At 40.9% G+C, this 19631-nt stretch overlaps 1 protein-coding gene across 2 annotated transcripts in view; it reads right to left on the reverse strand.

The window, feature by feature from the left end:
- Positions 1-747: 747 nt before the first annotated feature.
- KDM5A (lysine demethylase 5A) overlaps positions 748-19631 on the reverse strand; it is an 84788-nt gene continuing 65904 nt past the window's right edge. For both annotated transcript variants that reach the window (XM_019489381.2, XM_019489382.2), the window contains 6 exons: positions 17967-18518; positions 17117-17260; positions 13303-13462; positions 12803-13023; positions 9389-9799; positions 748-2708 (listed from right to left, as the gene is read on the reverse strand). In XM_019489381.2, coding sequence (XP_019344926.1) covers positions 2505-2708; positions 9389-9799; positions 12803-13023; positions 13303-13462; positions 17117-17260; positions 17967-18518 — 1692 coding nt within the window. In that variant the 3' untranslated portion in view covers positions 748-2504. The remainder of the gene's footprint in view (positions 2709-9388; positions 9800-12802; positions 13024-13302; positions 13463-17116; positions 17261-17966; positions 18519-19631) is intronic.

Raw genomic sequence — 19631 nt, forward strand, 5'->3', positions numbered from 1 at the left:
TTCTCTTCACAAGGGAAGTGTGTAGAGAACTGCCTCCCCAAAGGCAAAGCATGTTCAAATCACTGAATTAAGAGGAAATCCAAATCCTGTTTTTCCCCTCACCAAGTTACGCATTTTAAGAGTTATGAAAGAATTCCAGTCTTTTGCATTCTTCAGATTTCTTACAGAAGCATTCACCTTATTGCCAGTGGGTCCTCCGTCTCCTCCACAGGAGAAGACTAACACAGCCTCCAATAAGAAGAAGCAGAATATATTAACCTTTGACATGTAAAAGAAGGTAAGACCTTCTTACTGGTTTATCAAAATCAAAGGTATGCTAAGAAGGATATTTATAAATTTGAAACAAATAACAGCAAGTGCCGAGTTACACGAAAGACTGCTAGAAATGCAAATAAATGGGAATAAGATGCTTTCTCAACAGTACTCCCAGGCAACGATTTCATCACCTGGATATAGTTACTGAACTAAATCTGCAAGCAGCTGAAATTATGGCTCACCATTGTAAGTCAATTTCTCACTCCTGGGTAGGTAGTCAAGCCTCTTGACATTCTATCCTCCATACTGATGCCTAAGCCTCTTTTCCTGTGGCTAACGGTACAAGTCTCTTCCTTTAAAGCATCTGTTAATCATCGCTTCCCAGGTGTTGGGCACAGACAAACAATCTGCGGAAACTAACGTAAAGGAAGTATGCCAAGTTGGATTTTCTAGTTACAGTTTTTGGCTGGAAAATGTTGTCTGGTATCTGAGTCAGCTGAAAAACCCTCTTTAATATTAGAGTTCAAGAGAAGGGACAAGGAAGAGTCAAGACAGAACACTCATTTTTGTCAATATTTTTTTAAATCCCAGCCCAGCTTCTAGTAAGACTGGACACTACTTACAACACTCCTAGAACTGCAAAAAGAATGGAAACACAATAGGAAAAGGGGCGAGACGGCACAGTGGCCGGCTTTAGACATTCACATACATAAAGCCAGCAAAGACTGGAGTCAGCAAGGCCCCAGGTGCCCCACTAACATGAACAAACCCAAACACGAAGGTAGCACATGAAATGTATTTACCTATTTAAACACAGGCAGCTGGTCTGGCTAGGATGCGGAAGGTAACTGCTAATTCCTTGTACTACAAGGAAGGAATGGAGTAAAAAAAACCCAAGCCCATGGGCAGGTTTTTCCTTTGTGAACCTCTGTCTCTGTGCTGCTGGTAACAGTGGTAAGTATAAAAAAATCAAAGAAAAATAATCTATTTATAGAACAAGTCAGTAGTCTGAGACATTTAGAAAAAAGTAAAAACAAGTCCTCTTTTAAAAATGGATTTACTAAAACAATTGTCACCCAGGATTAACCCAAGCCTTCTGTCCCCTGGCAAAGCCAGGGACAACTTTAAACAGGAACTACTGCTGATTGTAGGCTTGTATCCAGCAAAGCCAGTAGGGACAGGATCTGTGCTCTGGACAGTATCTGCAGACTGCTTGCTGATATCACTCAAGGCCATATCTGTAGCCTAGTGATACTGGAAATACTTGTGAATGGAAGTTCTCACAGAAGTACATCAGTGTAACCTGTGAGGTAAGTGGGTTGTCCACTTTCTTCCCCATCCCTGGGTACAGATCACAGAAGCTGGATCCTATGTTACTGCACCTCTTCACCAGCTTCATCCTGTGTCAGACAACTGTAACATACAGGAGCACAGGACACCAAAGAAGCCTAGAAGAGAAGCAACTCCTTTAATGGGGAAGCGCTCTGCTTTCCAAGCTTAGGCATGGCTAGATGTCTTAACTGATGCTTTGTGGCCATGCTCAGGACAGGAAGATTGACTGTGCCCCTCAGGAAAAAAAAAAGAATATATTTAGTGGAGTAGGGTTAGGTTTCTTTTTGGTAAACAGAACCAGTGCTGATATCTGAGACCTTGAGCTCCTTTGCCCTCTAGCTACAAGAGAAACTAACAATTGATCCACCCACACCCATTCCAACAGTGTAGTGTGAGCTGCCCTGGCATGGAGGCAGGTTCATTATCCCCATACACTGCCTTCTTGGCTCAGCTAACATGAGAGGCCACCTGGCTTAAGGTAACTTCCAAAGGCTCTGCATGGATAATATGCCCCCATGGAGATATCTGGTAGAGCTGAAAGCTCTAGCCACTGCCCACCAATTCCAGGCCAACCCCACTTCCTAAACGCAGTGCTAACACACCAAAGTGTCCCATCCACCAGCCACATGTTTGTTCAGTCTCTGAGGGCAGCCACCACACTCACTGCTGCAAACACTTGAGTTAAAACATTGGCTGGAACTGCAACAAGGTGGTGTCTGCATAGATGAGTTGGTACCACTGTGCCTCTGACATCACCATTGTACAGGGGAAGCCAGCTATTAGGAAGGGACCATTTCTGCTGCAGGGCTGTACATCCTTGGAAGTGAGGCTCAGTGGCTACATTAGCTTCAAACCACCCACTTTCAGTAGGGTCTCAGTGGTCCAGTTCCCAACAAATCCCAGAGACCAACTATCTGCTAACTTGTCCCCTTGAGGTCCTCCTCGAGTCTCAGTAAGAAAGGGGGTGGTGATACATGTACTGGGCGACTTGGCCCCTGCATTGGTTTCTTTGCACAGTTTATACAGATGTAATCTTCATTCTCAGCCATTTCCGGAGAGACGCCAACACACACTTGATGGAACCACTCGTCACAGCCACCGTCGCACTGTACCCAGTCTACCTGCAAAAGACAAGATCAACACACATAGTATAGTGCAAGGGAGAAAACTTACACTGAACTCTCCAGACCAGTACCAGAAGAAAAAAAATATATGGGACTGACACAAATACTAGCATGTAAAGTTTATTACAGATCTTTGGAATGTTTTAGGCTGATAGCAAAGCATGAAAAGTAGGCAGGCTAAAACCTGTCATAATCTTCTGCAGCTGCATTAACTTCATATTCTTCCTATGCTGTCCTAAAGATATAGAAGCTACATGGTTTCAATATGGCCTATATAATTAACAGAAAGCTTCCGCATAGATGAGTTGTTTCAAAAGATCCCAATAAAGGAACCTTTCTGTATTACTAACAAGCTAATATGGGGAATTCTAGAAGTCTAAGGAAAACTTGCCTCACAGGGGACCTATAGACTGAGAACTGTTCTCAGAAATAATGCTTTGTGATTATGCTTTGAAATCTACTAGCAGAAGGCACTAAATATACTATCAATGCCTTCATAAGTACTTAAGGAAACAGATACACTGGGAACAATAGTCACTGCATAGAAATCCATCCCAAAGCAAAATGCAGTAGTAATGCAAATGAATGAGCTGGCATCCTTCTGATTTGGAAGGATCGGTAACAATGCAACAATCAATCCTAAAATGCTTAGAATCCACAAGGCAAGAATTTATGACCAGTCAATGGGAAAAGAATAAATATAGATACAAATACTGTATTTCCTTTCTGTACTGCAATTATTCTCCCTCCCAGCAGGGGTTGACAAATTACAGACTTTACGCTTAGTTTTAGAAAACTGATAAACCTACCTGGAAGTAAAAAACTATAACTAAAAAGCTATACCTCTCAATTTTTCAATACCCCTTCTCCAATCATTTACCTGTTAAGATTTTAAACTTCAAATTTAGTTCCAGACAATGAATGTTTTGCTTAGAAAACAGCCTGAGATCCCATGAATATTTACTACCATTCCCCCTACCTCAGACCTCATCTTTGCTTGCAGGGCCAAAATAAATCCTGGATTTTCACATCCCTCTCGGTAAGCAATACATAGATTTGGAACGCGAGGAACACTGCTAATATTATCTTTCCCAAATAGAGAGGTGAAGAGAGATGGGATTTGAAATGAATTTATAAAACAAGTTTCAGTTCTGTACAAGTGACCAATCACTCCAAAATGGAACTTAACAGAAATCTTTGTTCTGAAACAAGTGCGAGGCACAGCTGAAGTACTAACATGGAGTTCACTTGAGCTATAACATTTTTTTCTATTTCTGCTTGAATGAGGTCTTCATTTTATCCACTTTCCCAAACCTCTTTGAATTTCATTTGGACTATGACCTGACAGTAAATTTTACAAGACAGCAACTTTTGCTGTAAAACCCAACTTTCCAAGCATCTGATGGAAACTGAAGTCTAATTCTTTTCTATTTGGATAACCAACTCTTCTCAGTGACAGGATCAAAAGGTATTTGCCCTGGGTAAAATGAGAATATAGAAAAGGTTAATAGTCACTGTGTGTCAATGGTTACAGTGTAGTGGTGCAAAGATAAAAATCTATGTTGTGCATCTTGACAGGAGATGAATTAGGCAACAGGTGACTATGAAGAGGAAGCACAGAAGGGGCAATGCAGTTGGCAGCTGTTGAAGAACTGTGAATGCAAAGTATTGCTATGTGAAAAAAAAACCAACTTGTTCTTAATTCTCAATATGGTACATTGAGACTCTGGGCTTGAGATCAACTGAAAACTGCCCTTTCGTTTTACAAAGTTCCTATAGGCGGCCTAACTTGGTATATATTTGTCTTCTGACTCATGTTCTCACTTCTGAACTGTGATCTCTGGCATCAGTTCTTCACAAGTAGAATTAAGGGCAGCTCATTCACTTGGGCCAGACTGACTACTACTCTTCCCCACCTCACTTGTTTCTTCAGTTTCTATTACAGTTACAATACTTGCACCTTTAAATTGCTGATGAATGCTAATCCTCATCTTCTGCTGCTTGTAGACCAAACTAGTCCCCAACAGGAATGTAAATAGGACAAGACAAGCAGGGCACCCGCCCTGTTCACCAATTTGGAGGGGGTGCCAGGATCTCCCCCACCAGGAATCTTTGCAGCAGTGGAGGAAGCCCTGTGCTGCACCTGCCCAGCCACAGGAGTGGCAGAGTCTAGCACTGCCCCCCACCACAACCCACCAACTTATGTTTCTGGGGGGTAAGGGTGAGTGCACAAATGAAATGCTGCTCCCCTACCCCAAGATATGGTGCTTGTGGTGCCTCACTGAGAAGGGGCAGGGCTTCCCCCACTGCTACAAAAGCTTGGGGGGAGGAAGGGTAGAGGAATCCCCCCTGTTCCTCCCAGGAGTCTTTGCCACAGCAGGGGAAGCTCTGCACTATTCATGCCAGGTCACAGGAGTGAGACAGCTCAGCGCCACACCAAGCAGTATACATGGGGGGGAGGAGAGCACCATTATACTTGCTCTCACCCTCCCCGCCCGCAAATACACTGCTTGGTGCAGCACCAAAGGGCTTCCACCCCCTCTACAGACTCTAGTCCCTACCTTTCATTCCACTGAAGAATTTCTGCTGAAGAAAACCCTACTCTGCTATCCTAGCTCAAGATACTCATAGCAACCACATGAGATTACAAAGAGTTTTTACTTGACTGACCCCATTCCTTATAAATTTCCTACATTTTTCAAGTTGACAAACAGCAACAAGACCCCATTTCCACCTTCTCCTCTCCCAACCCTTCAACTTAACATCAGCTCCAACATTACATTAGTTCACCCAACACCACTCCCTTTCCTCAGCTTCTTAGAACAAAAGTGCTACCTTGCACATGGACCTGCCCATCTTAACTGCAACTTTCTGCCCATATTTTGACACCCCATTCAACAAGCAATCTTCACGGTTCAACCCTCCCCCACACAAAGTAATCAAATACATTCTCTGAAATACTTCTGCTTGGCCCTTTCTCACTTATAAGTTTGTTCCCTATGATCAGCAGTCTTGCATAAGGGCTTCTCAGAATTAGCTGCGAGAGGTGGAAAACCAAACTATTTAAATCATTTCAATGCCAAAGTTGCCTAGAGTTATGTTAAGCAAGGCTATTTCACCAACAGTGGCTGCTCTCTGAAAGCCAGCAAGGGTCAAGTAATATAGCATAGCATCTTCACTTAATCTGAGGAAACAGCTTTGGCTCCTTTCCTTCCTCTCATCTTCACTAGGGCTCAGCTCTAACAATTTCCTCTTCCTACTTCTCCCTTCAAGGCTTTATTAGTGACACCAATTATGATAATTTTGAGGTAATCTAGCTATACCTCTCAATTTTTCAATACCCCTTCTCCAATCATTTACCTGTTAAGATTTTAAACTTCAAATTTAGTTCCAGACAATGAATGTTTTGCTTAGAAAACAGCCTGAGATCCCATGAATATTTACTACCATTCCCCCTACCTCAGACCTCATCTTTGCTTGCAGGGCCAAAATAAATCCTGGATTTTCACATCCCTCTCGGTAAGCAATACATAGATTTGGAACGCGAGGAACACTGCTAGAATTCATCCCGCTCCTGTTGGCTCTGCCTCAACTGGAATCCCTACACATATACTGCTTAAAGCAAGCCTATCCTATGGCTACCGCAGGAGAATGTTTATTCTTCATGGGTCCAGAATGCTGCTGCTAGACGAGATACAAAGCAGAACAGCAAGGGAACTTCAGATAGAAGAATACTACTTCCATTCTCTCAGTTCCCTCCACTTCCTGTGCATATCATGTCCATCCCCAAATGGCTCTTTATTCAAGAAACCCTATGGTCTTGCTTGACCCAAACTCACTCAACCACCTGCTCACACTATGGACTTTCTGATCTCCCCCAAAATTCTCCATAACCAGACTAAAAGATGAGCTCACTCACTCTTGCTACCTTACTTAGCTGATTTTCTTCCCTGCTTCCTCTCAGCTACCACGCTAATTCCTCCTCAGTTTTGTTTTAATCTTCCTTCTCTTTTTAACATGCATGTTTACACCCCAGCACATGTATAAAAAGCTGAGAGTGCAAAAATAGAGGAAATTAAATGCTGGTAAACCCCTTCAAGAGCACTGAACTGAATTCCACAACAAACTCTTCAACTTCAGTGGCTCCCTGAAAGTTTCAGCACCCCACTCAAACCCAGAGGCTCTTAGTCAATAAAATATGAAACTAAATATTGACCCACTAGAGAGATTAACACTTGGAAGGTTATTTTTGTAACCACAAAGACTAAAAAAAAATGACAAGTGAAAGCTTGGATTTTTCAATCAATCTATAACAACAGGTAACTTCTTCAACTAGAGAAAACAAAAGGGATCCAATTACTGCAAGGTGGATCTACAAGGTCCCTTCCGACCCCACTTCTATGATTCTATGACTGCATCTGGTTGCATATGACCTTAGTTTCAAAAACTTCTGTCCACCCAGGAGTCCAAAAGCAACAAATGGCTAATGGGCTTATTGAAGAAGTTACAAGGAAAAGAAAAACCCTTAACTATGAAATGAACTTGCCATAGAACAAAAGTGGCAGAAAAAGTTGGCAAAGCAGCTTTGAAAATTTCAAAGGCATAAGAAGATTTCTAATATTTTCTGAGTAGACACATTTAAATTGAATGAGATGGATAAAAGTTGAGATATGAAGTTGGTAAATAACACTATCTTTTATAGCATTGTATTGATCAAAGCCATTATTGCTGAAACTTCACTTTTACCTTATAAGAAGAGATATAACTGACTATACATTGGAAACTAAATTAAGATGCAATATAAAGCAAAGCAATGCAAAAATCCAGGGGTCACAGTCAGCTGAAGACTGTACTTTACAGTAAAACTATTTTTGCATACGTTAAGAGACATTAATGCCTCCAGCTTCAGCTATTACATTCCTATCTGTCTCATTTTCTATCCATAGGGCGTTTTAAAAAGTTTTATTACGTGGGCATACTGAAGCATATGGCAAACACAGCTTTACGGAGAGTTATGATGACTAGGATTCTACATGTAACATTAAGCATTTCCTAAAATTCTTACAAATTAATCTATTTTAATAAACAAGGCCCTTACAAGGAGGTGAACTCAGACACTTTCTCTACCTAGGAAGCTCAGCATTTTCAGTACATAGCACTTTTTATGGAATGTACTAAATACTGCAGTATCATTTAAAAAGTAGATGGAAGACTGATTAGATCATCCAGTCTACAAATCCACCAATGGAGAATGGCTCTCAATGGCCTGGTGCCTGGTTTTGCTATCTCTAGTTCTTACAGGTTCCCAACAGTGAGTTTTCTTTCAAGTCTACCAAAACAAGAATGACACAACCCAATCTCCACAAATCAGAAGAATCTTCCTGAAATCTATGAAAATATTTGAGATGTTACACAGACCCTCATGCTCACACAAAGCTTAACACTTCAAATGCAGCTATTAAGGGTTTTTTCACCTCTAAAAAACTTTAATAAATAAATACATAAATAAATAAATGAAAACTGAAAGAGGTTGATCTCCCCCAGTTACTTTAAGCTAAAAGCAGCTGCCAAGGCCACAAATGGGACCAAATGACCTCTGAAGACGGATGAGATTTTTTTTTTTTTTTGGTCGTAATCCGATCAATTCTAAAACCACTGCAGATTTACCTCCCGCAAGGAAAGTGGGGCACTGCAGCCTGTGGCTTTGCTCAACCTGCAGCCTCACAGCTCACTGGCTTTATTATACAAGAGCTTTGGAAGATTAATTTTCATTTATAAGGACTGTACATCCAGCTTAGACTTTTGCTCAGAAACATACTCGAAACAGGGAAAAATAGAATTAACCCCTCTGAGGTTCATCAGCATCTTTTCCTAATGCCAGCAACAAAGAATTTGGAAGAGGGCTTGAAGGGGGTGTTAACTTTGCAATTTAAAAAGAAAAAATGTTCCCAGATTTTACATCCCTACTAGCTCCTCCCTCTCACCTCCTGCTCAGACTGAAGTGCTTAGAGCAGCGATTATGAACCAGGATGCTGGGGCATCCTGAGGTGCTGCCAGATTCTTTAAGTGCCCTGAAGTGTGAGAAGACAGCAAGATATGAAGAGATAAGCAGGTATTTAAGCAGATAAACACAGGCTCAGGCTTGCCCCTGCCTGGATGTCTCCCCACCCACACTGCCTAACCACAGTGCAAAGTGGTACGCACTGTAATATATAGTTTTTGAAAAATACTGTAGCTACTAAATTCACAAAAGTTACAGAGGGGTGCCTTGAGCCCAATAAGGGATGCCATGAGCCCAAAAAGTCTGAGCAACACTGGCTTAGAGAAAGATAGGGTTAAAGTCGATAAATATACAATTATACCAACATTCAGATTCCAATTGTTATGGCTCAAGACAGCAAAGCTGCATTCTACAGAGTACAAGGGTTAGAGGGAACCCCAAGAGTCTTCTAGTCCAAGCCTCTGCATAAACGCAGGATCCACTGTCCAGAAATCATCCCAAGACAGACGCCTACTGTCTAATGTGGATCAAGCAGTATCCATACATCTACCTGTCATTACTAACACATCTAATATATTAACCACCCAACTCACTGTTGTTCAAAACTGGTTAACCTCCTGGACAAACCTTAAAGGGATTTTCATTATTTCCCCCAATCATTTATGGTAGAACTCACCTTGTCCTTGCAGGGTCTTTGGCAGTTCTGGGCAGCGCACACAGCATTCTCGTCATCAGACTCTTCAGCTCCTGACCAGTCATATTTAGAAGGAATATCTAGTACCTTCTTCTCTCTCTTTTTCTCTGTGCTCTCCTTTACTAGCTCTACCTTTGCTGCAGCTGCCTTCTCTCGTTTCTTCTTCCGCTCCTCTTCCTTGGCTAGTTTCTTTGCCAACTTGTTCAACTCCTTTGTCTTGTCCATGGTTAATTTTAGTTTCTTCTTTTTGGGCTTCTCCAGTTTCTTCAACTCTTTAGATTTCTGCTTCACTTCTCCAAAGAACTGCTCTGCCTTTTCCAGCTTTCGTTTTCGTTTCCTCTCAGAAGAATCTCTCCCTCTCATTTTTAATGGCTTCTCATCCAGGCTGTCATCCTTCACAAAAAAGGTGACAAGAAATTTTAAAACAGGATTCTACATGTTACATTTTCATCATCTACTTAAGACATTTTCCAACCACTACTGTACCCACTCTATCTAAAGAGAAAGGACACTGCCTGTCATAGAATCATAGAAGTAGGGTCGGAAGGGACCTTGTAGATCTTCAAGTCCGACCCCCTGCCTGGGCAGGAGGAAAACTGGGCTCAATTGACCCGTCAGGTAGGCATCAAGCCGCTTCTTAAAGACCCCCAGGGTAGAAGCCAGCACCACTTCCCTTGGAAGTTGGTTCCAGATCCTAGCCGCCCTTACTGTGAAGTAGTTCTTACGGATGTCTAATCTAAACCTACTCTCCAACAACTTGTGGCCGTTATTCCTTGTTATCCCGGGGGGCGCTAGGGGAAACAAGGTCTCCCCCAAACAATTCTGGTCCCCCCCTAGTGAGTTTATAGACAGTCACTAGGTCCCCCCCTCAGCCTTCTCTTGTGAAGGCTGAACAGGTTCAGGTCCCGTAGCCTCTCATTGTAGGGTCTGCCCTGCTGTCCCCGGATCATGCGGGTGGCCCTCCTCTGGACCCTCTCAATGTTGTCCACATCCCTCTTGAAGTGGGGTGCCCAGAACTGGACACAGTACTCCAGCTGTGGCCTGACCAGTGTCGCGTAAAGGGGGAGAATCACCTCCTTGGACCTACTTGAGATGCACCTGTGGATGCATGATAATGTCTGGTTAGCCCTGCCAACCGTGACCTCGCATTGTCGGCGAGGTCAAAAAATGTGAATTGACAAGCCCTAATTTAAAAAGATGCTCATCTATAGCATTCAACAAACTAGTGTAAGGAGATAATTGAAGTTAACTGGATAAGAAGAAGAAAGTGTTAAAAGTCAACACTGCCCTATGGAAAACGAAGATCAAAAGGTTCTGGATAAGCTGTAGATACTATTCCCTTCTTTTATTCACTACTATAACAGCTATTTGTAGGAAGACAAATGATTTAGGTATTTAAATGTTAATCTGTTACTGCTTATTACTTATCTCAAATTAATCTTGTTTGCAACAATTGCTTCCACGAAAACCAAACGTTGCTTTGGTTGGAAAATAAAAATATCGACTAGTGAATTATGAAAAACAAAGGTCCTCTCTCTCAAGAATTTCCCATGTGCTCAAAAATAAGGGGAACAAGAAATGCTGATGTGTGATCAGAATGGTTTCTGAGAAACACTGTGCATCTTAAGTAGCATTGGTACTACTTAAAAAACCCACCACCATAATTACAATTTAAAACAAATAAGATGTCAGGGCAGTTAACATTCAGTGCATCAAACCCTACCTATTTATACTCCAGGGCTTCACAAGTAAATAATGATCTTTGTACAAGCACAAGAACCTTGCAACTGCAGTCAAACTATGCACTAAACTTTAATGACTTCAGAGACTGAATGTATGCTTCAAACCAATACAGCAAGATTCAGCCCTCTGATTTATTGTAAGACATATAGTGAGGTTACTCAGCCCAACAAATCCACTAGGAGATTCTGTTCAATTAAAAAGAAACAACATAAAAACTAACCGAAATATTTTTCATTTAAAGTAAGCAATTTGGTCAAACAAGCTTTCAAAATGGTTACGCTAAAACTCATTTGGTGTATAGCACTTTACTTGCGAGATCTGTATAACAAATTTGCTAGCACTCATGCTACTTTTCCCCAAAGCATTTCCGTAAGAAAACAATTCAATTAAAAGAATGTTAATGATACAAAACAAAGTACTCGAATCAGAAACGGACACATTTATGATTGCACACACAACCCTAATCCTGCCCTTCGGTGCATATGTATTATGTATGTATGTATGTATAATTTTAACTAACGACATTTTCTGCAAGCTTCATGACTTATTAATTGCACAATGTGGATGATCAAAATACCTTTCTTCCTATTCAAATTGCTTGGTGTTCCTATTTCTCATTTGCTGCATACTCCCAAAATGGACTCCTCTCCTATAACTTTACTGTGATGCTCATTAATTGTCTTAGATATTCATTTTATACTCAATAACCATGCAAGATCAGAAATTGCTGCTATTCCCATTTAACAGATGCAGAAGTGTTAAGTGCCTGAGGTCACTTAGAAGCTTAAGTTTTCTGGGTTCCAGTCCAGTTCTTTCAACCATGAGAGCTTGCCTCCTTTCTTCCAGCAAGCACGTAGGTCATTCATACAGACTATGTAACTTTGCAGTGAACGAGACACAGGTACTCTGACCAGAACCTCTTTCTCTATTAAGTATGAGAGGTGAATGAGGTGAGCAACATAACTGTCTTTTTATGATAAAATAACAGTAAAAGTCCTGTAATACATATGGCAGAAGGGAACAAGAATTTAAGTTGCACTGGCAACTTTAACTGCTCTTTCTCTTGTTTATTCCTAAACTATATTTGTATTCAAAAGCAGTGTGTCCATGTGCAGTAAGGATTGGTTTTTATTTTGAAACCATTTTTCTTTCTAATGTGTTTTTATTCCAAGCAACTCATTCAAGCATTCTGAATGCTTTGCCCTGCAATCTTAACATTTTTTAAATGAAATTTGGATGCGGAATTTCACTTTTAAAAATCCACTAAGTTTTAACTATTTTCAGGACAGCTTTGGGATGTTTTGCACTGCACAACATGAACAATCAAGACAAAAATGTTATTGCTATAGAGCATATAGAAGGAAAAAGTGTTTGATCTATCCACCAGACCCATCTTACAAAGGAATGGCAAGCTGAACGAGAATGATGGAACTGCACACAGGAGAGAAATGCATCCTACTTAAAGTGAATTAGCACAGCGGTGAAAGGGCAAATATTTTTGGACTGGAGGCATCTTTAGCCAAGTCAGACTGAACATCAAGGGAACAAGCTCTTCTTAAGAACAACCCAAAATTCCATCTTTTTTAAAAATGGAAATTAAAACATATTGATCCAATTTCCTCCTATCCTAGAATTTTTTCCGCCTTTCTGTACCTCCATGACGTGAAGGAATCTGTCCTCTGAAGGTGGATGCGTGGCCTGTAAAATCCGCCAGATGTGCTGGGTCTCATCCAGCGATACCTCTAGGAGATCTCCTACCATCATCAGATCCTCTAATTGGGACTTAGCTCCAGGTGACAACTCCAGTACAGGGGGTTCCAAACTGCGAGGTACCAGAGGGGTCTTCCGGGGCTGCTTTCTTGGGGTGCTAGAACCTTTCAAAACAGAAGGCAAATCACATAGAACAAAAAAGAAGAGACCAGAAACAAGAAAACCGTGTGTTACTTCCCAGCAATGCTCTAAGACAGAGATGCCCAAAAGAGAAAATATGGGCACTGGTACAGCTAATGGCCAAATAGTGTTGATAGAATATTGATGTATATTCCTTTATGCAATGAACACCATCTTCTCCATGTGTAGACATTGTATTCCCAGAACCTAGTACAGATGGCAAGCATTTTTCAGCCACCTTCAGTGCAAAGAAAAGGAAATACCTTGTGAACAACTTTTAGAAGCAGATGAATATGCATGTTCAGCGCAGAAAGAGGGAGCCGTCCACATGTGTGTCACCACTTCCTCTGACTTGATGGGGATCTCCTCATCACAGAAGAGGTTAGGTTCCAGGCTGCTGGAAGATTTCACACTGACATTGTCCTGAAAAAGGCAAAGCAAGAAAATAAATCCCAGCTTTAATAATCTTTACGTACTTAAATATCTACCTCTATGAAGCAGATCTTTGTGGAAAATGATCAAAAGCACACTACTTCCAAGAACCTGCTCAGAAGTGACCTGCCAAGGAAACTAACACCACCAGCACATGGTGCTATTAACATAAGTAATGGGATGGTGGCATCATTTATAGAGAAAAGTCAAAATGTTTGCTTAAAACTGTACTTGCTAGCATGTCACATGCCCTGAAAAGACACACGTGTTGTTTATGGAAGGCAGAAGCTATACAAAAAGATTTTTCCACAGTCATGGCTGATGGTATGACAGAATATGTCCTGGAAACACAGAAATGTCCAGTAAGTGTGACATCCCAGGATACAGTTTGGGTGAGGCAGCAGGGGGCTTTCTGCTGTGGCTGGACAGAAACAAGGCTAGGCCCCACACCCATATGCTAGCAAGACTGTTACTTCTTTATTGTAAATAGTTCTTTACTCAAGTGCCCATAAAGAATCAAGTGTTTCCACACCACAAGCCTCATCAAGATATTACTGCATGAAGTGGCTCACTTTCCCCGAGCTAGCTCAGTTGCTTCTTCAGGTACCAGCTATGGCACTCAGCTAAGCACTGTGCTCAACTACTACAAATTCCTTAGCAGCTGTGAGAAAGTCAACCCAGGACACTGTTCCTCCAGCTTGCTGGGGCCAGAGATAAGCGGGAGCCATCTTGGCAGCCATTAGAGCACAGCATCTCCATGCTTCTATTCCAGCAAAGGAGAAAAAATCAGCTTCCCTGCTTAAGATATGCACCCCAATTTTGGAGGGCTGATAATGGGGGAGAGGTGGCGCAGAGGAAGGTATGCATAGTATGTGAGTTAATGCAGTACTACCCTCAACTGATGTGTAAGAAATCTAAGTCCCCACCTGTGAACTTCACAGGTCAAACAAAAGCCATTCCCTGGAGATCCCTGCTTTAGAGGCCTAGGGTTTGTGGATTATGTACATTCCTAGCTACTAGAAGAATTCTGATTTACAGTATGCCACTGCCAAAGCCTGTCAAACTTAGCATTTGTCTATGGATAGAGAGAAATTCTTTAGACCACAAAACCCCCAGGCCCAGCCATTTTGTTAAACCTGAAATACCATAAACATTTCTTGTCACCAGTCCCAAGACTTTGAAAAACAGGCCACATCTAAAGTAGCTACATTATGACTATTAGTGTGAAACCAAAGAACTTGTATTCTCAGTTGACATCTTGTGTATACTATTATGCTAGAAATTAAACAATAAATTACTGGACTTTTGCTGTTCAGGCTTTTAAAATTGAAAATCTGTTATTTCATGACTTCATGTAACATGAAGAAATTGAAGTGACACAAGTAACAAACCAGCTGCTGAACTCAGACTCTACATCAGTTTGAAATTATACCTCTCCCAAGTGGAGAGGGTTCAGAAAGAATAATTAAAGGAAGCTCATAACAACATAACAAATCTACTAATATTTGTTTAATAGCTGTAAACATTCAAGGATGCAAGGGACATGGGATGAAATTAAGAAAATATACAATTAATAAGCCAAGTAAAAATTTAATTGTCAGAAAGTTAATCAGGTTATTAGTAATAGCCTCAATATTTGGGGCATACAAAACAGGTTACAGGACTAGTAATCAAGTAGTTTTGATAGCAAGAAAAGCTAGAAAAGTAGGATATGATAAAACAAACCTTTCTAGGTCAATTTGCATAATTCTATACAGTCAAAAGTTCCAGAATCCTAAGACTCAATAACCAAATTGAAATCCTGCGACTGCAGAATGTTTTATTTTTTAGAATTCAAGTTGTACTCCTGCAAAATCCTCAAAGCTTGACAGGCAGTTCCACTCTTCTGAGCACACGACTTGATACTCCACATCTCTTGCAGAAAAATCTTCTGATGACTAGTTCATTCTAGTACATAGGGCAGTTCGGAAATATTTGGATATTTTTAATGACAGTTTAAAACTCCACACTAATTGCAACCTCCGATTACCAGCATGCCTTTCTCTACACTTCATATAGGATTATAAAATTATTACACTAATATTTTTAGCTGCTACCAATAATTAGAGAGTCAATTATTAAGAGGATGAAGAATCTGAAAATACTTGAAATAACTTAAATGCTTAAAATTAAAGGCTGCTTACAGATGTTAAAAAAACGATGCTTTAAGTTAAACTCAGTGCACTCCCTCACTGAGGCCAGTGCATGACCAGAAAAGGCATCGCGTTAGTTGGACATGGCTCACCCAACGTCTGTGTAGACTCAGTGCTTTACTGAGGCTCTTTTGGCATTTTTATCTAATAGCTGACTGAATCAGATTTAGATAAAAGCACCAAAAGGCCCTGCTGAAGCACTCAAGCTATACAGATGCTGCGGAGCCAGGCTGAACTAATGTATTGCTTCCTCCAGTAAAGCACAGGTTTTTGTTTGTTTGTTTTTCTAACATCTGTAAGCAGCCGAAATGCATTAAGATAAAAAAATCAAAAAATCAAGGACCTATTAGAAAATAGATAGGACTTATCTTAAAGCAAGGTTGAAATCAGACAGATTTATTACCATTTTAAAAGTAGCCTCTATAGTGTCTAATGGGTCTTATTTTTCTCACCTCTAATGTGTCTCATGGAAGAAATACAATGCTGCATCCCTAAGGTGGCCATCCACACAAAGAAACCATTGTTACACATTCAGTAAGTGTAGAGACGAACATAAAAGTGACATCTCAGAACCATTTTAAAAATGTATTGTAATAGTCTCATTAAGACCATTCAGCTGTCTTTATAGATTTGCATTTTTCTTTTGAAACATTCTTTGCTGCTAAAAACTAAATAAATTCCAAAGCCAGTAAAAGCAGTTTTGTTTTGTTTTGTCAAAATTCCTGAAGTTAACATTTACTAGCCAGAGCTATAATCCTAAGCTTCTACACATGGTGGAAACTGAACAAATTTTACTTCTTCCACATGCTGGACTGGGGAAGAGAACCAACAGTGAAGTGAAAAAGGAGTCTAGGTAGTAAGAAACTTTTTACAAAGCATGGAATTGCCAAAGCCCTCTTTCTGCTACACTGGAGCTTGAAAAAGGAGTTCCCTCTATCAAAACTGCAACTAGTATGTAACATCTATGAAAAAGGCCATGGAGTTATACAAACAGTCTTCCATTCTGATCTTCAGAGCAAAGAGTAGGGTTCAAGTGTTGTAGTTATGATAATCCAAGAGTACATTCTTCTCAAGTTTGCTTGTAGTCTCAAATCATGCTTGAAAAGCTTTTTTTAAGCCCTGGAAAAATATTTTTGTTTCCTTCCTCTAATCATAACACATTATAAAACTGTGAATGCATCCTTTTGTAACACTTAATATCCCCAATTTATGTTTAAATAATCATATACAGGCCTTATCACAGAAATAAGGCTACAAGATAGGTAGCCAAGCCTTAAGGTACAGTATATAAAAATCATTCTGGAATGGTGAGGGCAAGTTAATGTGGAATAGTTGTTCCAGAATAACTCCATACATGAATATTTATTCCAAAGCATCTACAAATACAGTTATTTCACAACAGCTGGTCTACACATGGAGTTATTTAAGTTTGTTATCCATGCTGGTTACTTGCCTTTATGTCATAGCCATAAGTCTCCCTGATGTCTTCATCAGAATCTGTCTCTTCATCGTCATAATCCAGGGTCTGTCGTGGAGATGAGGAAACACTCCCTATCACTCGGTTAAAAGCAGATTGTTGGAAACTAGTCAAGTGGCCCTACAAGGCAATGGAACACAAATGGAACATGCTTTAAGGGAGTGCAGCAAGGCTTGCTAATACAGAAAAGGACTTTTCAAAGGCTGGTGCCATCCTTTAGCCTATAGATTGCTACCTGCTCACGCACAAGTAAAGCCTGTGTGAAGCTGTGACCCAAAGGTCTGGGCAGAGAATATGGGATGATATGCCCAGAAGGATCCTGTATTTCTAGCCCTTTTGAGAACTAGTAGCTGGACAGCCATAGATTTATTTTCACCCAACTGTCATCACAAGATCAATGGCAACACAAGCCTCACCTTCAACATTACTATGTCATCAATGAACATTTCTGAAAAATTCTGATGTGGCAGACATCTATAGAAGCTGTAGTAGCTACTTGCAGTCCTTTCTGAAATTATTAACCTGGCTATCAATCACTCTATGGGCTAATATCCACAACAAACCAGACTAAGGCCAATTATGTACTTCATACATGTCACTGACTTTCTGGCCAGAGGGTACCTAACAGATGCCTTACAAATCCCTCAGAAAGTGTTCTGATACCCTTCACTTATTTACTTACATCAGTGACAGACAACTGACATAATTCTCAGTCTGCAACTGCTTTTTTCTGAGAGGCTCAAAGGCAGACAAGACGTTTCACATACTGATAAAATGCTGGTGGATCTCAGCAATGAGGCTAGGAGTAGGATACCCAGATGCTTACCTGTAGGTCAGGATTAGCTGCTGCTTTCTGTAGCTCTGCACTGATTATTTTCTCTGTCTTCTCCCGTGCTGCCTGCTCCACCATACGCTGGCTGAGCACAGAAAGCTTGGCCAAAGCAGAAGACAGTTCATCAGTAGCCAGAGCCTGACGTGCTCGGTCCTGCCAGCCCATGGCACGTTCTGTCAGGCACTGCAGTGCCTCCCCCTCTGGCAACCGTACAGGAAGCTTCTGCAGGGACACCAGCAGAGACAGGATGGTCTCAAGCCGGGGTCTTCGAGAACGCATGCAGAGTGGGCACAGGAACTTGACTTCTTTGGCCTGCCAACTGGAGCCCTTCTTTTGGGAACTGGTTTTGGGGAGTGGCACACAGCCACTGTGAAACCAATCCTTGCAGAGCTCACATTGTAGCATGAACCCACTAGCTGTTTTTCGACAGATGCAGAACTTCACTTCCTCAATACGATCCACCATGGTCATCTTAGCTAGGTTAGCTGCCCTGAGGGCATGCATGGCTTCGATCTCCTTCTGCTCCCGCTCCCTGAATATAGCCACCTGCCCAGCACAGAGAAACAAAAATAGCTGGTACCTCTATCACAACAAATGGACTCAAAGTTTTATTAGCGAGGAAAAAAGAATGAAATTAATCAAAAATCTTCCAGGCACAAAATCCAAAAGAAAAATTAAATTTTAAGTTTCACTTCAGAACCGTGGTATTCCACCACTCACGCAAAGAAAATATTTTTTTATGGTACGATCTTTCCCAAAGTTTCCAAAACAATTTGCGAACTTCAAAAAGGAACCAACCTCTACCATGGAACATTTCCAAACTCACCAAAACAAAAGCATCTCTCAGGTAAAATGCTGACCCAAAAGTTATTGAAAATCCATTTCATAATGTGAGTTATGGATAAAAAACAGAAAACAGAATGTGCCTGCTTAAGTTGGAGTTTGATTAAAAAACCCAAATTAATTCCTATATAAAGGGAAATGGAATCTTTAATCACAGCAAAAGGAAACAGATCCCGGGTTTAGGGTAAAAAATCCCCTAATGCCCCCGCACATGCACTCACGCACGCACATACTAACAGCAGATTCCTCCTGACACAACCTAAGAGGCATATTATATATGTCTAAATGGGGCATAGCTTCATTACACATCCAATTAGGTGTTTCTTAGCACTTCTCATTCAAGACATGATCTAATCCACAAGGGGCCTGAGGTCTGATGGTTCACATGCAAGATAATGTAACTACAGGCTTTCAGCACTGTGCCAGTTTCCCTCATTCCTGCAGAAAATAAATCCAGAGGATAACTATAGTCTTATTTCTTTAATTTCTGGTATCATCAATTCACTAAAGAGATCTTAACATATTTTTCTCCATTCCCACAAGCTGGCCATTTTAAAAGAAAATGAGCACCAGCAGCAAGTGATTCAAATGATTTGTGTGGGAGGGATGGAATGGAATGGGTAAAATGCTAAATAAACAGTGCAGCTTTACCAGTGGTCAGGGTAGCTCAGGCTCTGGTATCTTACATCAATAATGCAAGAACATGAATTACTCATAAGCACCCAAGCAGCTGTTCAGTAAGAGTAAATTTGCACACTTCTAATAAAAGTTTTGCATAGGCACCCAGTGGCATCACTGTTTTGCTGTAAATCGGTC

The sequence above is a fragment of the Alligator mississippiensis genome, chromosome 4 (assembly GCF_030867095.1).
Source record: "Alligator mississippiensis isolate rAllMis1 chromosome 4, rAllMis1, whole genome shotgun sequence".
NCBI classification, from domain to species: Eukaryota; Metazoa; Chordata; order Crocodylia; family Alligatoridae; genus Alligator; species Alligator mississippiensis.